The sequence below is a fragment of the Heteronotia binoei genome, chromosome 18 (genome assembly GCF_032191835.1).
Source record: "Heteronotia binoei isolate CCM8104 ecotype False Entrance Well chromosome 18, APGP_CSIRO_Hbin_v1, whole genome shotgun sequence".
Taxonomy (NCBI): domain Eukaryota; kingdom Metazoa; phylum Chordata; class Lepidosauria; order Squamata; family Gekkonidae; genus Heteronotia; species Heteronotia binoei.
The window spans coordinates 19144360-19166442 of NC_083240.1; the positions used below are offsets into that span (position 1 = coordinate 19144360).

At 45.8% G+C, this 22083-nt stretch overlaps 1 protein-coding gene across 1 annotated transcript in view; it reads left to right on the forward strand.

Moving 5' to 3' along the window:
- The window catches only part of PHC2 (polyhomeotic homolog 2), a 90043-nt gene that overhangs the window by 14233 nt on the left and 53727 nt on the right, over positions 1-22083 (forward strand). Inside the window, exon 2 of the mRNA XM_060258995.1 lies at positions 12102-12315. Coding sequence (XP_060114978.1) covers positions 12172-12315 — 144 coding nt within the window. The 5' untranslated portion in view covers positions 12102-12171. The remainder of the gene's footprint in view (positions 1-12101; positions 12316-22083) is intronic.

The following is a 22083-nucleotide window of genomic DNA, read 5'->3' on the forward strand; positions in this document are numbered from 1 at the left end:
TTTTTCCTTTTGTACTCTTTTATCAGAGAGGGACCCCCCCCCCTCATTAATACCATATTTGAAATCAAAACTCCCCAACAAATATCAGGTTGAGGCTCCCTGCATGCAAAACCTGTAAAAGATCCACATGCTGCAGAGAACAAGGGAAATGCAGGTGATCGACTGGTGCAAAAAAGGAGTGTGTACCTGAGCAATAGTTTTGAACAAACTCTACAGCAAGATCTCTGCATGATGCAAACGGAAGCACTTGAGATGGCTCTGCAAAAGGTTTAATTTTCTGCATCCCACTGTATCAACGCAGCAAGAATTTTATTTGGAGGAAGATTCATAAAAACATAAGCGTCCTCTCCTATCCCTAGGTCCCTGATTCTGTGCAGGGTCTGGAATGTCTATAAGGGTGCCTTATGGCTTTGCCTTTCTGGCTTAGGAGCTGTTGGGAAGCCATAGAAGCAGCGTTGGAAGCCCTCTATGGGAGGAGGTCCCAGCATGGCTCCCCCCACCGCCAATGCCATAGTTTCCCCAAAGGCTGGGATAGTCCTAGATCCACCATATACCCCTGCAGAAATATATACGTACAGAGAATTTGATTGGTTGTGTGTGTTTCAGGACACTATTGCTTTAAATTTTGGGAACGTTTTCCCTAGAGCTGTCATTTTCCAAAATGACAGCTAAAGTTATTTCAATATTTAAAATTATCTCCTCGAAATTACAGTCATTCTCTGCAAAATGCCAGTATAGAATCTCAGCCTTCTCAGTATTCAGGTGTAGTGCTGCGGTGACAACTTTGTCATCAGTGATGGCCCCAGCGACAATAGCAGGTATGTGTGTGTGCTGCTTTGGATTGCTCAGGAATAATTGGATCGGGCAAGTTTCTGCAGGCTGGTTTTGTTTTGAGAGACGACCAGAACGTGCGCATCTGAACAGGCGTTCAGGACAGATAATTGCTAACTCTGCAGTCCCCGTGTCACATGCTCATCAAAGCCTTTTGCCTTCCTTGATAGAGGTCTGTGCAACTATTGAAGGTTATCACTGCAACACCACTACCACCACTAATATTAATAATAATAATAGTAGTAGTAGCAGTAGTAATGGCTACAGGAAAAATGGCTGTCTCTGCAATACATATAATAGTGTGTTTGGCTTTATCAACCTCAGAAACATCTATTTTGACACTGAGATGAGCAGCCTATGTGAATTTTAAATATTGAAATAACCGTAGTCTCCATCTTGGAAAATGGCAGCTGTAGGAAAAATGGCCCCCAACTGGAATGCCTACCCAAGAAAATTTTAAAGCAATCGTGTCCAAACAATCAAATACCACCCCACCCCACCCCACACACAGGTATATGGTGGATTCCAGGACTAGGAAGATCTCCAAGTTCCAATGTGTTCTACTGCCCCCCTCAGGATGTTTTCTGCTGCTGCATGTACATAGCGCTTCAAATGAGAACACGCCCCCCCCCCCTGTCAAAATGTGGGAGAGCTTGGTTTGGCTTTCTCTGACTATTACATCTGACCCACCCTCTAATTCCCTTTTTTTTAGGTGGCTTCAGGACATTCTGCACGAGCCACACTTACAGCTCTTAACTGAGCAGCATAGACAATAACAACCTTGCGAGACTGGTAGTCTGATTCGGTGTTCAGCAGAGGATGGGCCGTGACTGAGTGTTACAGCATCTGCTTGTGTGCAGAAGGTCCCAGGTTCAATTCCTGACATCTCCAGTCGAGTAATCGGTGATGTGAAAAACCTACGCCTGAAAGTATGGAGAGCTGTAGACAGTACTGATCTTGATGGATCAGAGATCTGACAGTATATGGCAGCTTCATAGTGTTCATTAGGAACTGTATATATAGGGCAGGATTCACACATTTAATAATATAGTCCCAGCATTTGGGTTCCCAGGGAGGCTGAAGGGAGGGAAGGGTTGGAATATCTTCCCTCTTCCAGTCCTGACAATTGACTGTGGTTCTGTAATGGCACATGGATGCTTCCCTCCATCTATGAAATGCCACCGACAGCAGCAAAGAACAAGAAGAGTTGGTTTTGTACTCCACCCTTCACTACCCAAAGAAGTCTCGAAGCGGCTTACAGTCGCCTTGCCTTCCTCTCCCCGCCACAGAAACCCTGAGTGAGAGAACTGTGACTGGCCCAAGGTCACCCAGCTGGCTGCATGTGTGTGTGTGTGTGGGAGAGTGGGGAATCAAACCTGGTTCTCCAGATTGGAGACTACCGCTCTTAACCACGACACTGAACTTGGCTCTCAGTGGTTTGCACCAAATGGACTCTCCATCAGTTTGCAGGTGCTGGCGGTCAGCAAGATTGTGGGGTGTATCACACAGCAATCCCTGCAGCTTCCGTTTGTTATTTAACTGAAATGCCTTATGGCTGCTTACACGATGGTGAGGTGTGCTGAAGCACTTTGTGATATGATTCCGTTAGCTGTCCATAGGTGGCGCCATCGCTCTGGTTTGCTCAAAGAAGCAATAAAAGAACTTTTGCTCTAGCGGACCAAGGTGGGACAGGTATAACTAGGAAGAAGCTGGGCCGTTAGGGAAGTGTCCTGACCTTACACTACCGATTGGCCACACATAGTGCTGATTGCTTCTCACTGGCCACATGAGGTTCCCTGAGCCGATGGAGGAAGTTGGTAGCAGGCTGTAAAAAATTGAAGCCAGATTGGGATCAAGGAACTGCCATAAATTTCTGCGTTTCAATAATCATTAAGCCGCACACACAGCAGCTGGGAAATCCCATGCGGAAGGAAGGCCCCAGCATGTAGTTTGCCTAGCTCAGCCTTAACTGCAATTATCCGGTGCTATTTCCAGGAGATTTACAGCCAAGCAGACGGAGGCCATTCGGGATGGTGAGCGGATGTATTTGCGACTGTCTTTTCTGGACATTTCAAGGTTTTCTCTTGAACTTGTTTCTAGCCCTTATGGTGGAAGAGAGACGTATGGGAAGCTCCTAGTGAAATCTTTTATTGGTTTCACAACCTTTATCCCCCAGTTTTTTGAAACAGCATATCACCTAAGCTGGCTGATAAGGTCAAATTCTGCATGCAGTCCCAGTAAACTTGGAATAAAATTGCTTGCGTAAAAAATTAAGGTAAAGGCAGTCCCCTGTGTAAGCATGTAAGCACCAGTCGTTTCCGACTCTGGGGTGATGTTGCATCACGACGTTTTCACGGCAGACTTTTTACGGGATGGTTTGCCATTGCCTTCCCCAGACATCTATACTTTTCCTCCATCAAGCTGGGTACTCATTTTAACAACCTTGGAAGGATGGAAGGCTGAGTCAACCTTGAGCCGGCTGTCTGAACCCAGCTTCCGCCCCATATAAATCCTTTCAAATGCCTAAAAGCATTCACGCAGCTCAAGAACAAAGTTTTGAAGCACTGGCGGATGAAACCCGTGAAAGGAAAGTGTGCCATCCTGTCACAGCTGGCGTATGGTAACGCATGAAGTCTCATCTCTTGGGATTTTCAAGGCAAGACGTGAGCAGAGGTGGTTTAAAACTGCCTGTGTCCGCATAGTAGTTAGTCCCAGTCTTCCTTGGTGGTCTCCATCCAGGCATTAACCAGGGCTGACCCCGCTTCACTTCAGAGCTCTTGGGAGGAGGTGAAAAGCAAAGGTGGTTCCGGTTGTGATTTTAAGACCTAATCAGGCCAGCATGTGGGGTAAGCTGCAGAGTTTATTTAGGAGACAATGGTGAAGGATGCCTCAGTTAGTTTGTTTCAAAATTGTATTTGGTAAGCCACTGGGAAGAAAAGTGGGGTAGAAGTATTGATATTAATAAATTAAAAAGCTCCTTGAAGATCCAGGTATCAGATGGCTGCTGAAGCACCTCACATAAGAGAAGCCATGTTGGATCAGGCCAATGGCCCATCCAGTCCAACACACTGTGGCTAATAACCACGGATGGTCCTCTGCTCCATATTTTTATCTAACCCCCTCTTGAAGCTGGCTATGCTTATAAGAACATAAGAGAACCCATGTTGGATCAGGCCAATGGCCTGATCCAACATGCATGCATGTTTACACAGTCCAAAGTTTTTAAAGAGTCAAGGCCAGACAAGCTATCCTGTTTCATCTTCTAGGAGCTTAAGAGCCCTGCTGGATCAGACCAGAGGCCATCTAGTCCAGCCTCCTGTTTCACGTAGTGGCTAACCTGAAGCCATGCTGGGCCAACAAGCAAGGCTGCAGGCTTTTCCTCTAATGCTGCTTCCTAGGACTGGCATTTGGTGGATTTACTGCTAGTCTTGTTCTTCTGCATGCTTCTAAGCACCTCCAGTTGAAAGATGCCCAGGTTGCAAACAAATGAGTGGATTGTAGGGATAGGTCAGGAGTAGGGAACAATGGCTCTCCAGATGTTTTTTGCCTACAACTCCCATCAGCCCCAGCCATTGGCCATGCTGGCTGGGGCTGATGTGAGTTGTAGGCAAAAAACATCTGGAGAACCAACGTTCCAATGGGTGAGTGGGCGTCAACGTGGCAGATGCGGTTCAATGTGGCCAAGTGCAAAGTAATGCACATTGGGGCCAAGAATCCCAGCTACAAATACAAGTTGATGGGGTGTGAACTGGCAGAGACTGACCATGAGAAAGATCTTGGGGTCGTGGTAGATAATTCACTGAAAATGTCAAGACAGTGTGCGTTTGCAATAAAAAAGGCCAACGCCATGCTGGGAATTATTAGGAAAGGAATTGAAAACAAATCAGCCAGTATCATAATGCCCCTGCATAAATCGATGGTGTGGTCTCATTTGGAGTACTGTGTGCAGTTCTGGTCGCCGCACCTCAAAAAGGATATTACAGCATTGGAGAAAGTCCAGAGAAGGGCAACTAGAATGATTAAAGGGCTGGAACGCTTAGGGCTCTTTAGCTGGGAGAAACGTCGACTGCAGGGTGACATGATAGAGGTTTACAAGATAATGCATGGGATGGAGAAAGTAGAGAAAGAAATACTTTTCTCCCTTTCTCACAATACAAGAACTCGTGGGCATTCCATGAAATTGCTGAGCAGAAAGGTTAAAACGGATAAAAGGAAGTACTTCTTCACCCAAAGGGTGATTAACATGTGGAATTCACTGCCACAGGAGGTATATATATATGTGTGTGTGTGTGTGTGTTTGTGTATATATATATATATATATCTTTGGCCGCTGTGTGACACAGAATGTTGGACTGGATGGGCCATTGGCCTGATCTAACATGGCTTCTCTTATGTTCTTATGTTCCCTACCGCTGGAGGTGGACACATGGTCTGACTCGTGTGGAAAGCTGTGTTTGAACTGTGGTCACACCGTATCTCTCATGATGGCCAGCAGGGGGCTGTTTGTTTTCCTGCTTCTTACCTTTTTTGTTTGCAAATCAGTTTTGCAAGAGAAAGGCAACGGCACTCAAATTAATTTGTGTCTAATGCTTCCTTTCTTTCCCCCGCCCCCCCTCCACGAAATGGCTAATTTATATGCTAATTAGCTTGATGGAAATCAATGGCGCCTAGCAGATCAATAGGGGATCGTACAGGCACCCTCGACTGGCCAGCTAATGGAATCCCTTCAAGGCGGCGCCAGCGCTGAAAACGAAACAATTAGGTTAGGATAAATGGGCCACTGGGGGGGGGGGAGAAGGGTGAGTGTTTGGTATTCCTCTGCTATTAGTTCATGCTGCCTGCTTCCCCCCCCCCCCCCCAGGAGTGTATCTGCTACTACTAGCATATTCTTTGTGCATGCGTTCTCATTTCCTTAGGTGCTCCAGAGAGAGCAGGGCTGAGTGGCACACCTCACTTAGGCTTTCTTGGCATTAAGGGTGGCACGTGTGTGCCTGTGCGCCACTGTGCAATGGGAAAAGGGCAAAATATCGTAATGGGAACCGGGAATGTGCATTTCCCTTACTGTAAAGAAATAAAGGTTTCGCAAACGCTGTGCCCCTTATGGCTCCCTGAAGACCGAATGGGCGGCAAAGATTGGTGACATCTCAGAAGCCAAAGAGATGGCTGAATAAGGCTTCCAGGAATGGAGTTTGAGCTTCAGTGAACTGCTGAGTTTCTTGTACCTTTTCGTGACTAGTGGGAGGTCCTAGGACCAGTGAAGTCCATTTAGCAGGGTTCATGTTGCCCCCTGAAATACCACATTTATAGCATGGGAGTAATTTTACAGTGCAATCCTAATTCTTCCAAGCCCACTGACTTCAGTGGATTTAGAAGGGTCCTAGGACCAGTGAAGTCCATTTAGCAGGGTTCATGTTTCCCCCTGAAATACCACATTTATAGCATGGGAGTAATTTTACAGTGCAATCCTAATTCTTCCAAGCCCACTGACTTCAGTGGATTTAGAAGGGTCCTAGGACCAGTGAAGTCCATTTAGCAGGGTTCATGTTTCCCCCTGAAATACCACATTTATAGCATGGGAGTAATTTTACAGTGCAATCCTAATTCTTCCAAGCCCACTGACTTCAGTGGATTTAGAAGGGTATAACTCTGTGTGGGATTGCACGGTAAGATGGCTGGGTAAAGGTAGTGGCAAAGAGTGCACTTTAACAGCTGACTTTTGCTGCCTGTGCTCCCTTTTGGATGGGTCACTGTACTACTTGCTTTGTACCCTCTTCATTAGGCTATTGCAATACATTGTGTTTGGGGCTGCCCTTGGAGGCTGTTCTAAGGCTGCAGTTTATCCAGAGGGCAGTAGTTTTTGTGAAGCTGAGTTGTAGGTTGGCATCACTAGTTATCAGAACGTATCCAACCCAATTCAAGGTGCCTGCTGGGTGGTTTCAGGCAGCTCTTGAAGTCCCTGTACAGACATGCAGACCTCTTGTGACTGATCTGAAAAGCTGCGGACTCAGCTGGGGACTCCATTTGATTAAAGCTTGGTGTGATATTGTTCTCTGGCTGGGTTCGCTTGGTTTGACTGAAAACTGAGTCACTGGTTTTCCAATAAAGAGATGGAATTAGTGGGGAAGGGGGGGGGGAGTACATTTTGCAAGAGCAGCCCCTACCATCCCAGAGACAAATTAATTTTGTATAATATAGATCAGGTTCAGAATTTGGATTACCTTGGGTGCCGGAGGTTTTAATTTCTTCTGCTGCTCGGGTTACACTCACGGCTCTGCTGGCAATTAAAAGGAAAAAACCCTTTTGCTCTGCCGGGTGGAAGAAGGGGATTGAACTTCTGGCCCAAGGTATGTAGAAGGGCTGGTGTGTCCCTTCCTTTCCTTGGAAAAGGATAGATTACAGCAGCTGTTTGGCACCCCCACCCCCAGCTCTGCCATCCTCCAGCTGTGTCTTCCTCGAGGCTGGTCCTTCGCCTCCAGCATGGGATATTTTCACTCCGTCTTGGGCACAGGGGACACGCCGTCTTCCTCCTGCCCTCCGAGACTCCATATCAGTCTCCTAACGTGTCCCTCGGGAGGGAAGCTAAGCCGCTTGGTTGACCCTGTGAGATTAAAAAAAAAAAAATCTTCGAAACTATTTGCATGAAATACTGCAGGCAAAAAGCCAGGACCCTGATTGGCTGTTGCTAAGCAACATCATAATCATCAGGAAATTAGGCTCTCTTCTTTTTCTCCCCCCCCCCCTTTCCCCTCCAACCCTGAATATGTGCATGATTGTAGGTCTGTGCATAGGGGGGAGGGAGCGGAACAAAGACAGATCGGGGATGCGCTCCTGCGCACGGAACCCGCTGTTCCTCATGCAGCATCCTTTCAGAGGAGCCGGCGCAGCGCTGCTTTAAGACAGCTGGCTGCTTGGACTTGACAACTCGGGGGCCTGCCCCATGGCAAAGGAAATCCCCCTTTGCAAGCAAGTTTGGGGTTCTGTCTGCAAAGAGGACGCCTTTGTGCATGTCGAGTGGTTAGTTATGGTGGGACAGAAGGCAGAGCCGAGGACGCACCCCTGACGGGCTGGACGGGGCTTCAGCTGGACTGCCGAGGGCCGCATGTGACTTCTGGCTTGGCCTGCCGGTGCGGGTAACCGTGGCCCTTCTTTAAAAAGCGAATGCCTCGGAGGTGGGTGAAGCACAGGTCCAGATGGACTTTGTGAGGAGGACATCGAATGTTGCGAGCGGTTTTGCCATGGGGAGTGGGGGAGGGAGCGCAGTTGTAGAGCGCAAACTCTTGCAAACAAGAGCTGAGTGCGTTGCGTGCATGGAGCGTGTCTGTGTGCTCTCTGCACAAAAACTTGGTTTTTGCTTATGCAAGTTTCTAGGCCTCAAGGTCACCGGCAAGATGGGGCAGGCAAGTGTCTGTTGAAGGCTTGAGGAGATGCTTTGGGGAGAATTTCCGGTTGAGTTTGCAAGCTGGGTTTATATGTATGGGATTCCTGCCACTGGGTCGCTGGGATGCGGCTGTTCTGATTGTTTCGTAGTAGGATTACTTACTGAAGTGAGGTGTATCTGAAGAGGTGAGCAGTGACTCATGGAAGCTCGTCTGCTGCCACAATTTTTGTTAGTCTTTAAATTGGTACTGGACTTGTGGTCTTTTCTACTGAAATGAGATGTGGTTAGCCCTCCATTTCACCTGGTCTCTTCACCTGGCAATCAAGGGCTTGGAGCACCTTTGTTGCAAGGAGAAGCTACACAGTTGGAGCTTTTGAGTTTTTTTTAAAGAGACAACTTAACGCAGAGGAGGGAAGGGGTTTATAATGTGCCAAGCACCACTGTGAAGCGTTTCACTCCCTCTCTTACAAAATAAACCTCGACGTCACCCACTGAAGCTGATGGTCAGTAGATTTAGTAGAGAAGCCGGGTGTCATTTTTCACCCAACCCATAATTTAAATCACTGCTACCGGGTGCTGTGATGACTACTAGATTTAATAGCTTTAAAAAAAGAGAGAGAGAGAGAGTTCCAGTGTCTATTAGCAGGGCTTTTTTTTGTAACAGGAACTCCTTTGCATATTAGGCCACACACCCCTGATGTAGCCAATCCCCCTAGAGCTTAAGATAGGCCCTGTACTAAGAGCCCTGTAAGCTCTTGGAGGATTGGCTACATCAGGGGTGTGTGGCCTAATAGGCAAAGGAGTTCGTGCTACAAAAAAAGCCCTGGATAGGTAAAGGGGAACCTCTATGCTCAGAGGCTATATGCTACACTCCTGAATGTAGTCTGCTGTTTTCATGCTTTGCTTGTAAGGTACCCAGAGGCATTTACTTTGGACAGATCCTTAAAGTCTGTTCTGGTGTTCTTTTTGAGTAAGGTTGTTCTTTTTAAAATGCTCACCAAACTTTTCTTTGAACTCTTTCACCTGTGGGCCTCTCTGGCTTTGTTTCTGACTGAGGACATTAATTTTTTAACTTTCCTGTGACTTGGAAGTTGTGGCTGATTGTAACGTATTGTCCTAATCTGTGTACAAACATGCTGAGTGGCTACAGCATAGCGGATAGAATGTCAGACTAGAAGCTGGGAGACCCTGGTTCGAATCCTCTCTGCCATGGAAGCTTGCTGGATGACCTTAGGCCAGTCACATCCTCACAGCCTCACCTCCCTCACAGGGTGGTTGTGCTGAAAGGGGAGGTAAGTTGTCGGCTCTCTTTTTGGGAGAAAAGCTGCATATGAATAAACGTGCAAATATTTTAAAAGTTTTGTTCTTTCTTCCTTCTTGCATGGAGTGTGGTTTAAAATGAATTCTGTTTAGCTGTGATGTATCTATCCGGGCTGAATTCATGCACATTTTTGTTCAGCCACGGTTTAATTGGAAGTCTGAATTTCTCTTTAAAGTTATATATTAGGCTGGCCAAGTCTGGATTGGGAAATTCCTGGAGATTTAGAGAGGGAAAGAACCTTGCTGTGCTTAGAAATACTCTAGAGACCGCTCTTTGAAGCTGCTGTTTCCTCCGGGGGAACTGATTTCTGTCATCTGGAGGCCAGTTGCAATTCCAGGCCCCACCTGGAGGCTGGCAAACGTATTTTGTTGGGTGATGCTGAGGTACTCAGCCCTTCTCCCTGTTGTGATATTTCACTGCATGGGCATGAAACTACACTTCAAGCAGATTGTGAAAGAACGACTGGAGGATCTCTCTAAATTGAGCGGGTGGGAAACAGTGTGGCAAATGAAGTTAAGCATAGGTAAGCTTAAATTTGAAACAGACAAACAAAATCCCAACTTAGTTGCTTGCTGCAGCTTGAAGCGGTGAAGACTGAGAGGGAAAACAGAATTTGGGGTTCTGGAGAGTTTGAGGGAAACGACATCTCAGTGTGTGTCTGTGGTGAAATACGCAAAGTCCGTGCTTGGGAGTATTCTTGCCAAGGGACTGAAAATAAAACGGCCGATATGGATCTATGATATAGAATCATTCGGAGTGATGTGAGTGGGTTTGGGCAACAGAGGAGCCGGGGCACTTTGCTATGAGAAAAGGTTACAGAGTCTGGGGCTTTTCGGTTTAGGAAAAAAGATGATGCAGAAGGGGCTTGTAGAACAGTTTGGGGTGAAGAACGTGGCTAGAGAGAGCTTTTTCTCCCCTTCCCATAATGCTGGGACACCTGATAAAACTCACAGGCAGTAGATTCAGGATGGTCAAAAGGAAGTAGTATTTCACTCAGTAGGAATAGTGGAATTCACTGCTTGTGGACGTTGTGAAGGCCATGAGTGGAGACGGCTTTGAAGGGATTAGAGAGAATCATGGCAGACAGGTCCATCCAAAGCTTATGGCCATGGTGCCTAAGAAGAAATTCCTAACCCTGAGATAGTAAACCGGATAGGCTTCAGATTCAAGTTTTCAGCATAGTCCCCTTTTAAATAAAATCAAATAGTTCCCTTTCAAATCTAGATCAAATCAAGCCTGAAATCTCCCTAGAAGTTAAAATGACTAAAATAAAGCTATTGTACTTTGGTCACATTATGCAAAGATGAATAATTGGAAAAGACAATAATGCTAGGAAAAGTTGAAGGCAACAGGAAAAGAGGAGGGCCCAACGTGAGATGGATTGTCTCAATCAAGGAAGCCACCGGCCGGCCCTCAGTTTGCAGGACTTGAGCAAAGGCTGTTAAAATGGAATGTTTCAGAGGTCATTAATTCATAGGGTTTCCATAAGTTGACTTGACAGCACTTAACATACACACACACACACACACACAGATAAGGAAGAAAAGCTGCTCTTTCTCTCCCCTTCCCACCCTCCCCATTTCCTTTATACCCTGGGTAGTAGTGTCTTTCTTGTGTTTCACCCTCTCCCAGTTGTCTTTCCTTGACCCAAACTCTTTAGCCCAAGGGTGTCGAACTCATTTGTTATGATGCCCAGATCTGACATAAATGAGACTTTGTCGGGCTGGGCCATGTGTGTACCTATTTAAGATTAGGTAGCAGAGCCCCGTGGCGCAGAGTGGTAAAGCTGCAGTACTGCAATCCTAAGCTCTGCTCACGACCTGAGTTCAATCCTGGCAGAAGCTGGATTCAGGTAGCCGGCTCAAAGTTGACTCAGCCTTCCATCCTTCCGAGGTCGGTAAAATGAGTACCCAGCTTGCTGGGGGGAAAGCGTAGATGACTGGGGAAGGCAATGGCAAACCACCCCATAAAAAGTCTGCTGTGAAAACGTAGTGAAAGCAACGTCACCCCAGAGTTGGAAACGACTGGAACTTGCACAGGGAACTACCTTGACACAGACAAACACAACTAAAGAATTAAAAATAAATAAATAAAACATGCTTAAAACATTACTTGTTGGTCTTAAAGGTGCTTTCTTTTTATTTCTCCCGTGGGATTCAGGGAACTAGGAAGCTCTGGCTGTTTCCCTCCCTCCCCAGAGGACCGGGGGGGGGGGGGGGCGGGGAGGAGCCTCAACCAATGGAGAAAATCAAGGTTTTGCTCTGTAGCTCTTGTGTGATTGAGCAAGCCTTGCAAAGCAAGTTGAGATGCAGAAGGAAGCAAGAGAGAGGAAGAAGGAAGCAAGAGAGAGGGAGAAGGAAGCAGATAAGAGCCAGTTGCTCAGGGGCCTGATAGGAGCCCTCTGGGGGGGCCTGATTCGGCCCCTGGGCTGCATGCTTGACACCCCTGCTTTAGCCTTTCCTCCTGGCAAAGATGCTCTCAACCACTTAATTCATTTAGGTCTCCTCTTTTTACATTCTATGAGGTCTCATGACTAACATCTTTGCTGTGACCGTTTTTGTCTCCTGGCAGCTAAAGCCCACCCACCATTACCCACCTTCCTGGTTCATTCTTGGCTTGTTTGGTGTCCTGGGTGGGTACCATGGATAACGAGCAGCTGCAAGCCCCTCCTCCTTCCAGCGGCGCTGGCGCCATGACAACCACAACCACCACTACCAGCAACGGGCGCCAGACTGGGCCTCAGATCTCCGTGTACAGTGGGATCCCCGATCGCCAAACCGTTCAGGTAAGCGGCAGAGGGTGTGGGAAGGTTCTGGGTTCTGTTTTTCCTGTTGGGCACCCCCAAAGGGGTCATGACCTGGATGGCACAGGTGAGCTTGAACTCATCGGATCTCGGAAGTGAAGCACGGTTGGCCCTGGATAGTGCTTGGATGTCAGACCACCAAGGAAGTCCAGGGTTGCTCTGCAGAGGCAGGCAGTGACGGACCACCTCCAAGCTGACCGACAGGGCGGTGGGGCTTTGTCTTGCCTTGAAAACCCTATGGGGTTGTGCAGCTTGCTGGCACAACAGGTATCCTAGGAAGACAGATGGGGGATATTAGGAATTGCTCTACTGAATGCTGCTTTATTCTGTGAGGAGTTCACTTATGGAACTCCTGGCGGCCGTAAGCGTGGATGGCTTTGAGAGGGATTTAGATAGGTTTGTGGAGGAGCAGCCCGTCTCCAGGTACTTTCTGTGGTCAGCAAAAGGGAAGCTCCGGGTTCAGAAAGTAGTAGCACTCTGAAAACCGGTGTGAGGAGGTAGCACTGTAAAGTAAGTAAAGTAAATACATTTTATTTTTGTATCCCGCCCTCCCCCGCCAAAGGCAGGCTCAGGGTGGCTCACAGTCATGGGACAACCATGATTTGAATAAAATACAATCAAGACAAAACAGATTAAGATACAATTAGGTTACATAGGTTAGTTAAAGTAGATAAAACAGCTATTATAAATTAAAATTAAGTTAAGGTGCTACAGTTCACAGTCGTATATAAGATGGGGGAGGGTCATAGCCTTTGCCTTGTTTTGTGAGACAGGATGCTGGACTAGTTGGGTCAACCACTGATCTCATCCAACAGGATTTATGTTGATCCTTGGATGCGTCTGAAAATGATAGGTTATGCTTTCAATTACAGTGGCCGATATGGTTGGTGGAGCCGTTCTCCCTGGCAATCCTGCATGGATTTACTTAATCTTTAAAATAATATATTTATTTGGGCTGCTACTGGAGCAATCAGTAACAGCAAATTCCATAAATTGGCTGTGAATTGACTTTCTTAAACCTTAGCGCATACATCTTCCTTGGCTTAGTCCTCTCTTTTCTTTTTTTCTTTTTAAATGGTGAACAGGAATGTCTTTGAATTATATGTATTTGTTTTATTAGATTAGATTTCATTATGGGAAACTGGCATATTCCTACCAATATTAAATAGAGATTGTGGCAGTTCTGTCATGTGGCGTGCAGCCTCTTCCCCCATTCTGAAAGATGGATTTAATGTTAATGTGGTATCCTAGTTGCTAGCAGAATAAGCTGTGATCTGGGAGGTTCCCAATATCATCTCTGCCGCAAACTCACCATGTGGCCTTAGGCAAATTATTTCCTTTTGTCTTCAATTTCCCATCTTCAGTATTGGGGGAGGGGCTGACCATACTGTGACCTACTTTGCAGGGCTGTTGTGAAATGCTCCGAACCTTTAAAGCAGTGTAGAAAAGCTGCTTTACTACTATAATGTCAGTCACTGATCTGTTTAGTGGTTTGACTGTGCTGGTTTTTAAAATGATTTTGTTGGCTGTTTGTTAGCAACCTTGAGAGACCTGTAACTGAAAGACTATAGAGAAATACTGGTGCTGAACTTGTAGACTGGCACTAGGGTAAATGTAGCATTGGCGGGAAAGCACTTTGAATGCAGAATCTAAGAAGCAATCCCCACCCCACCCCGGGATTCTACCTCTTTTGTTTGTACATGCATTTAAGGTCCCTAAACTCATTGCAGAACTTCACTTTGCATGTAGAAGGTGCAGGGTTCGGTCCATGACATCTCTTGCTGAAAGGAACTGAAGCAGCAGATATGGGGAAGGTTGTCAATCTAGAGCAGTGGTGGCCAGACTTGCTTAATGTAAGAGCCAGATAGAATAAATGTTTGAGAGACGGAAGGAAGGAAACCGATGACGGAGGGAGAAGTGGAAAGAAAGCAACTTTAACTTAAATGCATTTTCTTGGTTGCCAGTTGGCTTGACTTGGAGTAGTGATCTAAAAAGAGGCGCATGCATTCTCCAAGCTGGCCGACAGGGCAATGGGGCTTTGAGAGCCACACGATGGGTATGAAAGAGCCACTTGTGGCTCCCAAGCTGCAGTTTGACCACCCCTGATCTGGAGAATCTGACTCGCTATGAGGCAGCTTTACTTAATTAAATTTAATTAAAGCAGTCTTAAATTGTGATTTTCTTCCTTTTTTTAAAAAAATGTTACTTATTTTATTATTGTAAGCTGCCTTGAGCTCCATTGGGAAGAAACACAGCTAATAAGTATTTCAAATAAATAATATGCAAGACAAGCCTGAATACGTAGCTACTGAGCCTTCCCACTGGCACCAAGGAAGGCAGGAGTAACCGAGGATGTATTTGAGTGGCTGAAAGAGAAGGATGTGGCCGGGTTCCTCTAGTCTAAACCAACTGAGAGTTACCAGGGAACTTGAGGCTATAGTTCAGGCTGGTGAGCTATTCAGCATTAAATATTCAAGAAACATGCCGCATTGGCACCTGTGACTGGCAAGTAGCCTCAGGGCAGGCTAGGCTGGTGGAAATGGTCAGAGCATGGATTCACCTCCTCACCTGGTCAAGTGTTCTGACTTTTCCAATTCCAATTTTGTTCCCTCCAGGTTTGGGTATTGGCCCTTGTGATCTCAGGCTTGGGGAGGGGAGGGGGGATTAAGGAAGCCACACTGCTTAATGAATAGGTGATTAAAGAAGTCAATTGTGTTGAAGTTTAGGCATTTAATTGATTAAATCTGCCTACAGGAAAAGAGAAAAGGTGTATGTAAATGGTGCAAATATTTTAGAAGCATCTTGGCTACTGGTTGCTGACAAAAGACCTCATATGTGGACTGAATGGCAAGTAAAATTGTTTGGAACCTAATTCTAGTACATGGCCCAGCATTCATGGCACATACACTTATTCAGAAGAGGCATTCTCTCCCACTTGTGAGTTAAATGGGATACCTCTTCTAGAGAGTTGTTCTCTCTGTCCTTTTGAGAGCATAGAGGAGGATTTGCCTTCACCACAATGTAACCATGACCAACACTGCTTTGACCATTTTTTCTCTCACAAATCTCTGGTAACTTTTAAAGAAACGAACCTTCAAGAATAGCATACCTGGAGATGCCAAGCATTTCCTGACATGGCAGCAATTATGTTGTTCGTCTGTTGTTGTTTTTTTAAAAAAATATTGTGTGGATCAATTTACGTTCTGGCAAGTGTTCATTATATTGTTGGAGTGGGTTAGATCAGAAGAACCCAACATTGTCATCAAAGGCCCCTCTAAGCTAGAAGTTAAAATGTAAAATCAGCACTTCAGACAAGGCAGCTCTGTTTATGTGGATGTATTTATGATACAGAAATACAGGCCACAGATTCAGTGGGAGCTCACAGGAGCGCAGCTTCTGAACCTTTCTGAGAGTTCCACCTCCTCCTTCCGAGAGTTCCACCTCCTTGTCCATTGGATAGTATGTGCAGCTGCATAACAATCCCTGGATGAGCTCCACCACCTATTCTACAAAATGACCCCTGCATAAATATGATAACACTGCTTTTTGGCATACATGATGTACCTGATGGCTGTTAGCCAACTCCTTAGGGTTTGATTCAGGTAGGCAGCCATATTGTTCTGAAGCAACAGATCAAAGTTTGAGCTCAGTGGCACCTTTAAGACAAACAAAATTTAATTCTGCGTATAAGCTTTCCTGTGCATGTTTATTTATTTATTTATTTATTCTATGACTTATATCCCGCCCTTCCCATAAAATGGCTCAGGGCGGCTCATGTTGAAGTATGCATTAAGGTTATCAGCCGCCAGGTGGGGCCTGGGGATCTCCCATTTTTACAACTGATCTCCATCTGGTGGAGATCAGTTCAATATAACCTGCATTAAGAATTTTTGGATGAAGTGCAAGCTTGGGTTTCCTTATGCCTTTGCCTTTTTTTGTAGCCATTCTGTCTGCACTTTTACACATTTCTCTTCTGTCTCTCTTCATTTCTGAGAGAAACTTTTTTCTCAAGGACTTTCCCATTAACTTTACTTTTTTGGGGGTAGTCATTGTGTCCAAACTTTTACCTTAGAATGTCTCTTTTCACTTCTGAGATAATTTTTTTCCCCCTCAAAGACTTTCCCACTACCAATGAACTCCCAATAACCAATGAACTCCCAATAAAATAAAGTTCTTAATGTTTTTTTTTAAAAAAACCTTAATTCTGTCAAGATTTTCTCCTGTCTGCATTGTGTTTATATTACCAAGTTCACCCCTTGTTCTGTCAGTCAAGGCGGAATCATGCCACTACCCTCCACTTTTATTGTGGCAGCTATGGGGTGAGAGACAGAAGGAGAACTCTGAGGTGGGTCAAGAAAGTGGTACACAAATTTGGATCAGTTTGCTGGTTCTTTTAGGATAACCTTGGATTCCAATATGGACTCAAGAATAGGCAAGGATGCAGCACCCTCTAGTGGTTTTCAGAGAGCCATTCTTTCAGAACAGTGCCTTGGCTGTGATTTGAGACAGGTGGGAAATGAGCCACTGGAAGTTTGGGAAAGAGACAGCTTCTCTGCAACAGTGGTTATGTAGGGTTAGAGATCTCCCAGCATTATGAATAATCCCCAAACGACAGAGACCAGTTACCCTAGGAAAAATAGCAGCTTTGGAAGGTGGCAGTATATACCAGTGAGGTCCCTCCCTTCCCCAAACCCTGCCTTCCCCACAAAATAACCCACAAAATCTCCAGGTATTCCACAACTGGTTATGTTGGAGTTAGATTAGGATCTGGGATCCCAGGTTTGAATTCCCACGCTGCCATGGAAGCTTGCTAGATGACCCTGGGCCAGTCATTCTTTCTGCCTAACCTATAAAATAGGTTAGGATAAAATAGATGTAAATAAAATTGAATAAATAAACAATTATTAAAATAAAGAATGAAATAAATGAGATAAAATAAAAAAGGAGCATGCTGTAAGCTTCTTTTGGTCCCCACTGGGAAGAAAAGTGAAATATAAGCGAAAGAAAAAAAATAAATAAAATTTCCTCCTTTAGAGGAATTTTTCTCTTATGTTTCTGTGGGAATTACTGTTCTGAGTGGGTCTTCTGGTTGGAAGGGGCAGTGTTTCACACAGAGCTGTAACAAGCAGCCTTCTCAGACAGTAAGTCTTCCTGTTGTGTTTTGGTGTCGGGTGTGATGGGATCATCTGATGACCGCTGAATAAGAAAATTATGAAAATTATCTATACTTGGTAGAAGGCCCATATGCTGCATCTTCATATGTCACTGTGTGTATTTAGAAGATAATGTCCCTTAACTGTCAGAAGTTCAGGAAACGCTCAGTCAAAGCAAAGCCAATAGCTACGCTTCCTGAAAGACATCTCAGTCTCAGTTTTTGGACCAAGGGCAGCTTTCTGTTCCAGTGTTTCAAGTAAAGGGCTCCTTTTCAAATGACCACAAACCATTGTAGATATGATTCACAAAGTTATGAGGAGAAACTGTGCATGATCTTGGGGGAGAGTAGTGATGTGGAAAGATGCAGAATGTGTTATAAAGATTTCTCTCTGCTTCTAGGTAGGAACAGGAAGTCATACCCATTTCTTTTTTTAAAAAAATTATGCTTCTCTTGGTGGTAAACATCCAGAAACAGACAATTACAAATTGGAAAACTGCATTGCAAAAATACTCTGATAAACAATAATGGAATCTACAGTAAATCTGTTTTTTTGTGTATGTGTAGTGTTACAGCAGTTGTCAACAAAATGGGGAATGTTTTTGCTTAAACAGTTTTCTATCGTTAACAGATGTGTAAATTCCCGTGTAAATTTCCTTTGGAAAATTAAAACACAAAGAGCAACATGGATGTCTATTCCGAAATACTTCTGCTATGTGTTCCACTTCTGCTTTTTAAAGAAATCTCTTCACTTTTTTGTACTCGGGTCTTCACACATGCTTTACACGCAGGGGTCAAAGATTTCTTTGAAACAAGAAAAGCTGTGTGATTGTACGCACAAGCAACTGTGAGAGTTCATTTTTTAATTACTTCATTTGTACCCTGCCTTTCTCCCAGTGGAGACCTGATGTGGGTTACACCCTTTTACTCTTTTCCATTTTATCCTCACAACAACCCTGTGAGGTAGGTTAGGCTGAGAGAGTGTGACTGCCCCATGGTCACCCAGTGAGCTTCCTTGGCACAAGCGAGGATTCAAGCCTGGGTCTCCCAGCTTCTAGTCCTACACTTTTAACCACGTTGGAATTATTTTCGCATTGGCATCGGCTGCTGTGCAGCGACACACGGACACTTCATTGCACACACTTGCTGATGTACATGCTTCAGTAGATTTTTTTAAAAGTGCTGCTGGATGTGTTGAGCCACATCTAATGTGCCACCAAGGTAGAAGCTGCAGGAGAAAAGTGAGCAAAATCAACTCAATAAGATTGTAAGCAGGGGGTTTTTTGAGCAGAAATGCAGTTCCGGCTGACTCGGCATCATGAGGTGTGGCCTGACACACAAATGAGTTCCTGCTCGGTGTGTGAAACAATGGTGACATCGGGGCGTGGCCTAATATGCAAATGAATCCCCACTGGACTTTCTCTACAAAGAAAGCCCTGGGTAAGAGTATAACACTCCAAGCTATTGTGTGGTTTTGGAGGGCCCAGTCTTAAAGTAAGCACTGCCATTACTATGGTTTTGCCTGTGTGGCCTTCATCTGCCTGCCGAACTTGGAAGCAGCCAGCCACAGAAGACGGATGCTAATGCCAAAGAAGTAGCCATGTTAGTCTGTGGCTGCGAAGTGCAACAGAAATCAAGAGGTACCTTTTAAAAGTCTAGCAAAGTTGATTTCGGAATAAACTTTTGTGAGTTAGGCTTCACCATATTAGTTGATCAGTGTGTTTTAACACCATCTAGATGCTTGTAACCTTGTAAAAAAGGGGCTGCTGAATTAACTTTTATTTTGATTTTAAAAGGGGGGGGGGCTGCCTAGAAGGGAAGGGGCTGCAGGAAGTTCCATATTCTCCTGATGGAATGTAGTAGCCAACTGCCAAACTGAAAGGCGGCTAAAAGGAAGCCTCCATCTAGGAACCTCCTCTCTCTCCCCCCACCCTTTCTCTTGCCGGTGTCAGAGACAGGAGGTCAGAGGTCATTCCTTTGTCCTGCTGGCTCTGCATGCAGCTTTGGGAGAGGCGGAGAGTGCCTGGAGACCACCTCTGGCAAGTGGGGGATTGGAGAGTTGGGAGGAGGCGGTTGGGGCTGGACTTTTTTTGTGCATAAACAGATCGGGAGTGGGTGGGTCAGTGGGGAAGGGGATCAGTTGTCCTTACAGCACCCTGATAAAGGGACTTTGCAAGTGTTGTACACAGAGAAAGGTTTTCTTCTCTGTGGGCAGACAGGGTCGCAAGCAGCGGCGGCCCGAATCTCTCATTTAACTGCTCTGTGGGTTTGAGTTTTCACAAAGGCTTGGACGTCCTGCATCTCAGCCACCTGGTGTAAGTACGCCTATTTTTCTCTGTGAACTGCGGCGAGCTGGAGAGGGGCCCATGCCTTTGGGGGAGAGTTGGGGGATTGGGATCCCCAGCAAATTGGGGGAGCTGTCGGAGTCTTGCCTCTGTCTGGGTTGGGATTGATACGTTTTGGAACGTGTGTGCAAGTTCCCTGGGTTCGCGTCCTCAGATGTTCTCTGCCTTCCTGATTTATTACTGCATGTTACTAGGAGTGTGTGTGTGTGAAACCTAGCTGATTAGTCTTTCTTTGTTGAGGAGATCACGCTGCCAAAGGGTCCCCCCTTTGCTTTGATCACACTTGGGAAACGGCAATGAATCCTGGGCTTGAGGAACACGGAGCGCAGTTTTAGTGCTGAAGATCCAGGTTGTTTCTGCTTCCATGTTTTCTGTCTCTCCCCAGGCTGGGAGGGCCATTCCTGAGAGGGAAGTAGGAGATAAGAAATTTGTCACCGACTGCCTTGTGGTTATCTAGGCTGAAAAACAATGTCCCATTTGTGCTTGGGTTTGGGGTTTTTTTACATTTAATATTTTGGTATGCAGTGCTGCGAGATGATCGCATGTGTATTTTATAATGCACTGTAAATGTGGGGCTCAACATTCAGCATCCCGGGGATCTCTGCTTTTGTTTGTCTGCTATGCCTTCTTCCAGTTCGCCAGGGGTGATCCTTGAAAAACTTAGTTTTTAGGGGGAAATTCCAGTGCCTCTTGGAGGCATCCTCTTACCTGGCCATGATTGGGTGCAGGTGATTTGATTGCTGACTGATTCTTGAGGCAAGAGCGCAGGAGGACATCCTGCTTTTGGAGGAGGGTGCTTGTTGCATCTCTGCATGTGTTACTGACCAGCCTTGCCACTTTCCACATGCTCAGAACAGTCAAATGTCAGTCAGGAACATATGTTGTGCAGGTAAAGCAAATCTCCTTTGGATGAGGTCTGGGGCCAGAATTCAGAGAGAGCTCTAGAGAAGACACCATGACAGGGTGCTGAGGCAGGATCCGGGGAACTGGCTGGCATAAATGTTGCACAGGAAGCTTAAGTGGTCATAGAATAGTGATGTGGGGAAGCCAGCAAGACAAACATAAGCTGTCATTTATCTACACTAGACTTCAGTAAGATTTCCAGTCAGTTACAGATAGGGCTGCCAGGTCTCTGTCGGCAAATACCTGGAGATCTTGGGGGTGGAGCCAAGAGAGGGCAGGGTTTGAGGAGGGGAGGGGCAATGCCATAGAGTCCTCCCTTCAAAGCAGCCATTTTCTTCAGGGGAGCTGCCAGCTGAAGATCAGTTGTAAAAGCAGGAGATCTCCAGGCCCCACCAGGAGACTGTCAACCCTAGCATATGGAAGATAATCCCCTCTCCAGACTACAGTTTCTAAAATGCTTTTGGAAAAGTCATGACAACTTGACACAAAACTTACAATCCTCTGCTTGTGGCCCTCAAATGAGCTGAGTTGACATGGAAAATTCACAAACATTCCAGCAGTTGGGGCAAAAAGTTCTAAGTGTGCTTGGATTTAGCTTCTGCAAGGGAAAGGACGGTTATCAGTTTTCCTGGGATGAAAACCTGACTTGTATAGGGTTAAAGAGGTAGGTTAAGGGGGGGCCCAGAAACAAAGGGGGAAATGTAGAGTAAGGAACGGACTGAGAAACAGGGAACCTCAGATGTGCAAAGGAGTCTTGAAGAAGGCGGAGGGGGCTGGAACTGAGTCAAGGCTGAGTCGAAGGGAGGTGGAATTTCACATGTTGACTTGACTAGGCAGCCAGTTATCACAGCATCCTTCAAGAAAGTCTGTATAGTCGGTATTCCCATAGACGCTATCCCTGAGGCAGCCCATTGCTGGATTTTCTCTGACTTGTGGAGGAGAGCCATGTTTCTCAATCCAATCTTATACCTATAGCAAAGGAGGTAAATCTATTTTTAAGAGCAAAGGGGCCAGGACTGTAGAATCCTTTCCCCATAGCTTCCTTCCCTTCTTCCATAGCTTCCACTAGGACCGGATCTACATGTTTTTTGAGGGGGGCAAAATTAAAAAATGACGCCCGTGTTGCAGTGTGTTAAAGCTGCAGTACTGCGGTCTGAACTCTCTGCTCACGACCTGAGTTCGATAACGGCGGAAGCTGGATTTAGGTAGCCGGCTCCAGGTTGACTCAGCCTTCCATCCTTCCGAAGTCGGTAAAATGAGTCCCCAGCTTGCTGGGGGGAAAGTGTAGATGACTGGGGAAGGCAGTGGCAAACCACCCTGTAAAAAGTCTGCTGTGAAAGCGTCGTGATG